The sequence below is a fragment of the Syngnathus typhle genome, linkage group LG5 (genome assembly GCF_033458585.1).
Source record: "Syngnathus typhle isolate RoL2023-S1 ecotype Sweden linkage group LG5, RoL_Styp_1.0, whole genome shotgun sequence".
NCBI classification, from domain to species: Eukaryota; Metazoa; Chordata; class Actinopteri; order Syngnathiformes; family Syngnathidae; genus Syngnathus; species Syngnathus typhle.
In genome coordinates, this window is record NC_083742.1 from 9,919,145 (window position 1) to 9,928,574 (window position 9,430).

General features: G+C 39.8%; 1 protein-coding gene across 3 annotated transcripts; it reads right to left on the reverse strand.

Moving 5' to 3' along the window:
- Positions 1-1,070: 1,070 nt before the first annotated feature.
- syn1 (synapsin I) lies at positions 1,071-9,430 on the reverse strand. 3 transcript variants are annotated; one of them, XM_061279458.1, is made up of 14 exons: positions 9,189-9,430; positions 8,741-9,073; positions 8,045-8,105; positions 7,772-7,863; positions 7,109-7,265; positions 6,921-7,010; positions 6,463-6,525; positions 6,239-6,381; positions 6,090-6,164; positions 5,892-5,994; positions 5,661-5,801; positions 5,020-5,089; positions 4,295-4,718; positions 1,071-3,416 (listed from the first exon to the last, which is right to left on the reverse strand). In XM_061279458.1, exons 2-14 carry the CDS (start codon positions 9,061-9,063, stop codon positions 3,281-3,283), a joined length of 1,878 nt encoding a protein of 625 aa, XP_061135442.1. In that variant the 5' UTR covers positions 9,064-9,073; positions 9,189-9,430; the 3' UTR covers positions 1,071-3,280. The 3 variants fall into 3 exon arrangements, with proteins under 3 accessions (XP_061135442.1, XP_061135439.1, XP_061135441.1); XM_061279455.1 differs by having other exon boundaries at positions 1,071-3,378; positions 9,189-9,429; XM_061279457.1 differs by having other exon boundaries at positions 1,071-3,378; positions 4,291-4,718; positions 9,189-9,429.

A 9,430-nucleotide genomic window follows, 5' to 3' on the forward strand; every position in this document is an offset into this window, starting at 1 on the left:
ATTCTATGAAAATACCGCATAAAGTCGATGTTCTTTTGCATATAATACGTAAAACCGCTTTCACTCCTCTGGTGATGTTATACAAGAAGGGCCGGCCGTCTTACGATCTATGTTCTGAGTTAAAAGGGTTGGATGGGACTTTCAAGTGCTGAGCTGTATAGCTTAATGAAACATAAAATGAGTGAACCCGCATAAGCATCCATTCTCTATACCACTTTACCATCACTATTCTGCAGCTGACAGCAGGCAAGAGGCGGAGCACACACTCGACTTGTTGCCAGCAAAATGGAGGGCAATTCGAGACAAACAATCATTCACAATTTATAGTACTATTATCCGAGGAGTCGGGATGCATATTTTTACAAGTACTTAAAACCCACACATGCAGGGGGAGAACAAGCATTGAAAAAGTTACACTGAAAGGCCGCAGCTAAGATTCAAATCGTTGACCTCAGAACTGTGGTGGATGTGCTAACCATTTACAAAGTACGCTCCCCATGTAGATCACCATCAGTAGAACCAATAACGTTTCTGTCATACATTACAGTATTGTAAGGAATAGTGAAAAATGTGCTGTTTTAATAATAAAGCAGCAGTGCTTTCTCACAAGGACCTCGTTTATCTCCAGTGGGCGCACATACAATGAACGGATTCACAAATTTATAATGAAAGCAGTTACATTCCTACATCTTTTACAACAATGTATCGCTGTGTTTGATACAGTTTTCAAAGCGTGTGGATACTATGGAACAGTTCATGCAAATGTAAAGCAATAAATATTAAAACTGTTCAGATGCTCTTAGTCCCATAAATTATGTATATACTAGTACGTAACTTGTTTTTATCAGTTGCAGGCAATTAAGAAGCTACAAATGTAAGCTTACGCCACCTTGTGGTCAGCTTCCTACAAGTACAATGACATAACAAGAACAGCAACAATAATAATAACATTAATAATAATAATAATAATGATAATTAAAATAATAATAAGAATTAATAATATAACATTATTAAATGATAATTAAAATTGTATTCTGTATATTAGAGTCAACTCTATTTGTTTAGTTAGTTATTGACTTTATTGGGCATGTGCATACTTCAATAACATTCATTTGCACATCATGTAATACAAACATTGCATATAACATCAATTTACATATACTTATTTAATCCACCATGATTTACATTATACATTTTCATTAAGCCAGCACTTCAGCGTTGATTTATTTGCATTTACATCTATGATTTTTTTATATGTGACAGGCGATCAACAACCATTTCAATTTCCCACTCAACACGACAAGAATTTTATCTTTCCACAATGAATTAACAATGCATAAACAAACCAAGACTTTACATTCACAGTCAAAAAGGCCATCATGAACGAAATCTGCTCAGAACAAAAAATAAGGATTACTGTGTCAGAGGTCAGTGGCAAAGTTTACCACATCAAATAGTAAAACAATATCTAACAATATATAACAACATGTGACAAACAGTTACAATTACCTGTCACCTTAAGTGACACGACAGATTGTCCTAAAAAGAATAACTAAATAAAAATACAAAAATTCTCATGCACACTAGACTCACTCCAACTTTCTGAAGCATTAATGCATTAACTCACAAGCACCATATTGCCTCATGAAAGAAAACAAATACTTTTAAAATCATTCAGACACCACTGCACAATAAAATCATTCAATTATTATCTATTAAAATGAGGTTCCGAAAGACACAAAACACTAACAAGCACAGATAGCAGGAGAATAATAAAGGCGACAATCTGCATCAGTCAGAATTCTGTGCAACACAGTTACGGAACATTCACACATTTATGCACCACAGAGCACAAGGGGTCACTGTAGCTACAACACACAAGGACAGCATGAGGAAACTACTGGGCAACCAGGACTCATTTTCACTTTGGGTCTTCTTTTGAAAGCAAGATATTGCCATAATAGATGCACATTCAAGTGGGAATAATTCCCTCTGGAAGACATTTTAGTGCCTAGAAAATGATTAGTGAAGAGTTAATTTTTTTCCTACAGTCAGGATGTACAAATGCACTTCTGCCCAAAGATATGGTTGTCGGTGCAGAGGAGAAACAGCCACAGTACATCATCACACGTGTTTTATCGACTACAAGTCTGCACATACAAGTATGTCTTTATTTTGCAGATGGGCCATACGTGACAGTCCTTGGCTTAGTATCTTTTGGGGGGAAAGCCCTCTGCTCACACCCAGGCAACCAGGTGCATCATTTTTATTTATTAGTCATACCTTACATTGCTTTAAATTGAGTAGCTGTGTGGCAAGTATGTGAATATTTTGCTAACTGTATCTTTCTGTGCAGCGGTCCAGTGCATCGTTCTCTTTTTCCGAGCCAAAGCCGTATTGTTGCTTTGTCGATTGGTACAGTAGTTGAATAAAACCTGAAAATATTGACTATATTTCAAGTATAATTTTGTGTTCAGTTGTGTGCAAATGCATTGTAAATAAGAAAAACACTCCTACCTCATTTGAATGCATGCTTTTCCCCTCATTATTGGTAAACAACCATATTAAACAGAATGGAAGACTCCCAAAATCAAGTGGACATCAATAAGACAGCTCAATTTGATCGGACTTTTTTTTTAGCTTTTGGTTTTTGTGCGAGTAGAAAAAAAAAATGGAGGAAAGCAGGGGCAACACGCAAGATCGACAGGCTTATTTAAACTCGCTGAAATACATAAGAATACATTTACAAGCACCAATTTGTATTATTGGAAAACGCAACCATTGTCCCCTGTTGACATGCAGCTAAAACATCACGGGCCAACAATCAAACACATTCTATACCATACAGATGTGTGCAGCTATGAGACAAATTGATTTTGTTGGTCAGTACACCAAAATAAAATTGCTTGAGCTTAAGAGGTGCAGTGCCAATAAACAAGTGGAAGTATAGTATTTTGCTGCCATTCTTGTTTGTGTGTGCTCATGCATGTACAAGCTTTTGTGTATTGTATGTGTAATGATTTAAGATTGTGACTAGTCAGGAATGTGTCAGACTTACATAAGTGCCTACATAAAAGTGTGTGTATTCTTTCTTTCTTTCAATTGTGAATAGGCGCTCTTCAGGGAGTATGTACATTTCAATGGCATGTTGGGGTTTTTTTTAGAAATGGGGAGCACATCTTGCCAAAAGGGAGCAGAAGGAATCAGTCGTTCTCTATGCCAGGCCCTTTTTCTTCGAGTGAGAGTGGGGGGTAATGATGATAATGATCCCAATGACGCTTCAGTCTGAGAAGAGACTGGCAAAAGATTTGCGTAGATTGCGTATGGTTTCAGCCTTAACCTCCTCCTGGCTAAGGCTGGCTCGTGGCGCTGGGGTTTCTGGAATGTTGAAGGTATTGGTAAGAGACTGGGATTTGCTATAAAGAGAGCAGATAGCAATAGAGGAGAGGAAGAGCCTATTAACATCATGCAGCAAACCCATGGAATGAAAAGACTGGACCATGGTGAGTAAAGAGGAGAAAGAGAGGATGAGCTTTCAAAAAAGTGCAGTCCTGTGTGTGATATGAAAGTGATATGAATAATGTTACTGGATGCTATGTGATGCTTGGTAGACACATTTCATTTGATCTACTGCCTCAATCAAAGAGCTCAATTTATTTATTGTTGTTTTTACCGCTTATCTTCTCATATATATAATTGCATTAGGTAATTTTCCTAGTAGTAGAAACGTTGTATCCATTCTTGAGTGACTTTAGTACTTAACAGTTCAAAATGCCTGACTTGCACTGGAACAAACACTTTTGGCATCCACAAGCACAGAAACATGAGCCAGTCTCTCTCCACCACCTTGATGGAGTAGATGCAAAGTACACAAGAAGGCCAGAACCTAGTTTTGAACAGCCAACCTCAACACTGTGAGGTAGATTTTTTACCACTGTGCCTCACTCTACAATGGTAAAAGACAAAACTGTACTGTGGATAATAGGTATTTCAGAAATTTCTCAACTTGCTTTTAAGTTTTATTGTAGCACCATTTTTTTTTTTAATGCACAACCGAGCATCACCTTCAGCAAGTGTTCATTTGCTGTGTCATCGTCACTGATATGTAACATTTTGAAATTGTTGAAAAACAAAAATCATGCATATTTCAGTGACTCATAATAAACAGAAAACATATGTATCTCATGCACATATCAGTGCCAAAGAGTGAGATTTGAGAGGTTCACGTCAATAAAAACAAGAGAAAATATATGATTGGTATAGAATACGTGATGTCCAGACTACACTTACTTACTTCAGTTGTGGGGAACCACCCCCTGCTGTGTTGTCCTGGCTGGGTTTTTGTGGGGGCTGGGGCTTTTGTTGCAGTGGTGGGCGTCCCCCAGGACCCCCCTGGCCCTGGCCTGCTGGTCGTGGCTGCTGGGTGGTGGTCGCACCAGTGCGCCCCTGCTGGCCAGCGGTTCTCTGCTGCCCCCCTTGTGATTGCTGTCTGGTTGGCTGGCTGGGTCTTTGTTGCTGAGGTTTCTGACCAGCACCCCCTGGAGGAGGTCTTTGTTGTTGTTGTGTGGCAGACTGTTGCTTCTGAGTTTGGGGAGAGCCTCCCTGGCTTTGCTGACTTGGAGGCCCTTGGTTGGCCTTAGCCTGGGAACTGGGATCAACTGAACCCGGGCTCACTGCAGGTTGCTGGGCTTGTGCAGTAGCACCTTGTTGAGGACCACCTGATTGGAAACAACAATCACATTATATGGACCTTGCTTAAATGTAGTGTGTGTGCAAGTCACCCACACCTCCTTACCCTCAAATACATCAATAATACAAAGATTCAGCTTCTGTTTTAATTCGTTACTCTTAACCGCCGTCGATGAACACACAACGTGAATGCTACCACACGCAACCATTATCTGTTGAACTAAAGACATGTTTTCCAGTTTTGTGGTGCCAAAAAAGTAATAATTCACCACAAGAAGTCCAATAGTTTTCTTGTTACAGTATGATAGCAAATATTTAACACTTTCTTACCCTGAGGTGAGGGTCTGTGTTGAGACTGTGGAACTTTAGGTTGGGAGACAGGCTGAGGTGATACTGCTTTCTAAAATGCAAGCAGTAAAAAATGCATTAACATCAAGCAAGTCGATTAAAAGTGACTTTTACCCTCAAGTATAATGTTTCCTGCTGCCCTTACTATTTTTGCATGGCAGAAGCAATCATCATACAGGGCTCAAATTTTCCACTGACTCTAAAATAACATTCTGCTTCAGCGGAGCGAGACTTGGCTCATGGCCCCGTGGATTGTGCATATCTGGTAAAAGTGTATATGACATGAGATTGCAGCATGCAGTTAATCAAACCACGTTTCAATGACTTTTTATTGTATAACTACTATTAATAATATGAATAATACTACTAATAAAACCCCAACTAATGATCAACCAAAATGTTAATTTATGTTACACCTCTAGAATATAAAATATACTAATTTCAATTATCTAAATATATTCAGTATATACATACAGTACAATACATCAATGTGCACCCCGCATAATATACAGTACTTTATATACATTGCTATTTTTGGTTGGATTGTACCCAAAGCGGTTTGGAAACTGGATGGATGGACGGAAGGATGGATTTCTGCTATTACACTTAAATGTTTTGTGCACCTGTGTTGCTGTGATGCGGCCTGTGGAGGAGCTTGAAGCTGGTAGAATCATTTGGTTCATTTTCAAAACCACCAGTTCTGCGATCTGTGCGCGATCCTCGTCCTGCTGATCACCAATCAGTGGCATTGAGCAGTCATCTACCTGGTAAAAAAAAAGATAATGCATTCATAGATCACCTTTCGGATTACAAACCTAGCACATTTTTGATCTGATTTTCTTGCTCTCAAGTACCTCTATTATGTAGTCCATTCCATCTTTACCATGAAGAGCCTCCACAGCACAGATGTCCAAACCTCCAAAGATGTTGGCACAAGTGTCCACCCACATTCTGTACCTGTGATATCACGTCAAGCATAAATCTTGGCCTGAATGATGCACTGTACAGTACGAGCATCAGTCAAGTGCAACTAATATAATGTGAAATCTTACTTGTCTGACATGGCAACTTGCTCAAGCATTGATGAGCCCGTGTTGGTTTTCCAATTGCCAGAAATGGATGTTCTCCTTTTAATGATCATAAAACCATGTGAGCATGTGCTTTTTCTACAGACAGTTGCTTAACTAATGGCTCCACTCACATGTAGGCCTTATAATTTTCACCAATTTTCTGGATGCGGACATCGTACTTGGCATCAATAAATGGCTCAGATGTAGCATATGTCTTTGTCAGAGCAACAACACTTGCAATATCTTGAAAGTCATATTGATTGTCCACTTTCACCTATAGTAGCAAACATCGAAATATAAAAAGGTTAGCATGTTCTCATGTGTTCTAATTGAAGAATTAGAAATATCGTTCCACCTTTCCCATTCCCGAGTGGGCATGGCCCATCTTTATCACAGCAGGGAACTGGGAGGACGTTATCTAAAAAAAGAGTTAACATACATTAATTGAAACTCTCATGAAGTAGAAATCACTCCTCTTGCAGTTCTGCTGGACATTTTTAATTGTATGAAATGATATCAGATTTATAAGATTTTAAATTAGCACTTGTGTCATAACACTAAAAACAGTGAATGTGTTTTTTGTCCAATGTTATTGTGATGTCCATATCAAATAAGTATAAAAAACCAAATGAATGCAGAAACCCAAATTAATCCCAAACTCGATACAGAGAACACGGTGATTGGTCTCAGGATGTACAAACGATGGAATAATGACATGGGGGTCTTTTGCAGCGATGGCCATGCCTGTTGGTACTAGTGAAATGGGGGTGGAGGGGTGTAATGAGGAAGAAGCAAGCAGATGTCATAATTTACCATTTCTTTGTGGTTTGGATAATAAACCTGGTCAATTAGTGGGAATTCCTCTGGACCCAGCAGTTTGTGTAGCCTCGACATCTGCGCAAACTAGAAAAAGCAAAAACAATTCATAAAGCTTATTTTACCCCCCAATATCAATGTGACTCATCAATTAGAATAAGGTTTGAGAATATCAAAGAACCCACCACCCATGGTTTGTCACAGAAATTGTAGACTGAGTGTAAAGAGTTCACACTTGGCAATCCTGCATACTGTAGCCCAATAACTAAGTTGCGGTGGTCTCCATTTTTGTCCATACTGAAGGCATGCTGTCTGATCAGTACAAAGTCTGGTTTGAAGGATCTGGAATATAACAGTAACAAAAGGTTACAAAAAAGATTTAAAAAAAAATATCAGATGCATGGTGTGATAATAGTCTATTTGGTCAAAAGACAATTCTCTTCAAGGGTCCAATATGAAACTCAAACATCCATCCGTTTTCGATATCGTCCTTCGTAATGAGGGTCATAGGTGGTGCAACAGTTTATCCCAGGTGACTTTGGGAGCAAACTGTTATAATAGTTTGAGGCAGCTCTTTTTTTTCTGTCCCAACATGTATGTGCGCCATTGCAAACAAAGGCGTTGGATTACCTTGGTGTGGAAGAACTCAACTGGCTTGTATTTGCCAGACCTTATCCATATCAAACACCTCTGAGATGAGCTACAACAGACAGCCAAGTCCATAATGACCTCAAAAAACACCTAAAAATATAAAGTATCTTCCCAATTTCAATTCTTGTTTTTGTGGCCTATACGTATAGTGTCCATCAACATAAATAAACACCAATCTAGAATGAACTGACACTTACTTAGTAACCTTGTGGCCGTTCCTAATTGCGTCAATGCTGACTGTGTAGGTACCTGACGAGTCAGCCACCAGGTTGATTTCGGAAAATTCGGCCTAAAAACGACAGTGACAAGATTTAGTTTCATGATGGACAAAATTAGAAGTCAAACAAAGTGGCCAAGACAGGCAGAAGCGGAATGACAACCTTTTGAATGTCTCTAGAGACAACTGAGAAAGAGAAAGGTGAACACATAAATCTCAACAATAGGAATGATATATGATGAAAAAAACCTACCTGTTCAACCTTGATGTCATATTCACCACTGTGGACCTTTCTTCCTCTGAAAACTCTCACCCTGTGTGTGGAACAGGGAATGAAATTCAATTTTAACTCCTTAAACTCACTTGAACATGATAAAATTCAATCTAATTATCAAGGTTCAATCAAATCTAAGCACTGAAATAGTAATTAATAATATTGTAATATAATAATAATAATAATAATAATAATAATAATAATAATAATAATAATAATAATAATAATAATGATAATAATAATTGTATTACCAATAATATTGTAAGGCATACTGTTGTGACAGACACGCATCCAATATCTTGCATTCATTTGCAAGATTTGTTTCTGATGGATGAATTGACATCAAAACCTGCATCATCATGCTTATATCAGTTACAGTGGCCTATCCTGTTTGTCCTATTTTTAATTTTTGGATATCAAATGTAAAACTAGAATACAGTGACAGTAACAAATGTGTTTATAATACTTCCTGGTAAAAATAAGTCAATTATCTTTGTCTTTGGTGACTGTGCTGCATGCAGAACATGTATGTACATCTGGGGAGGGGAAAAAAACACTGCTGACATGCATGCAGGACACCTAGAAGCTTGATAACTCAGTGCCTGATGAATCATGACCTTTTATCTGTGCATGTTATGGCAAAACATTGCAGTCAAGATGCGCCACTGCTCTTACCAGTCAGTCTGCTGGTCGTCAACCACCAGGAGGATCTTAGCGCTGCTAGAGACCCCCGCCCGGTCGGCCGCCTCCGATAAGGTGGCTGCGGCGGCGGCCGTGGTCTGCTTGACAGCATTGGATAGGGATGAGAAGAAGCCGGAGCCTCCGCCCGCAGGCTGTTGCTGGCCGACAGACTGGCGCCTCTCCGACGGGCCCGGGGACACTGCGGGGCTCGGCTGCTGCTGAGGCGGGGGCTCGGCGCGCTGCAGGTCGCCCATGTAGCCGTTGGGTAGGTTGGACATGAAATTGCTGTCCGAGAGTCGTCGACGAAGGTAGTTCATGATGGAAAGACTGCGGTGTCGAATACGACAGGAAAAAGACGCGTCCGCCCATCACAGATTTTATTCGCTATGGTCGCGTGAGTGTCAGCATTTACTGAATGAAGCCACTTAATGACGAAGCCTACCTGGGAGTGTATCCAAGTGATCCGCCCTAAAACGATGTTGATTTCTTACAGTGACGCGCAGATGAGCACCCTCGGTTACATATATGATTGTAATTGACACGCGTGTCGTCTAAGGTCGTGCATCAATCAAAAGTCCTTCCTGCTTATCACTGCCGTGCCCTGCGCTCTTCCCCTCCAGTCACAGTTTTTCCCCATTGCCCTGCGTCACCGCGGAGCATTCGAGTGAGGGATGCCGGGAGGGG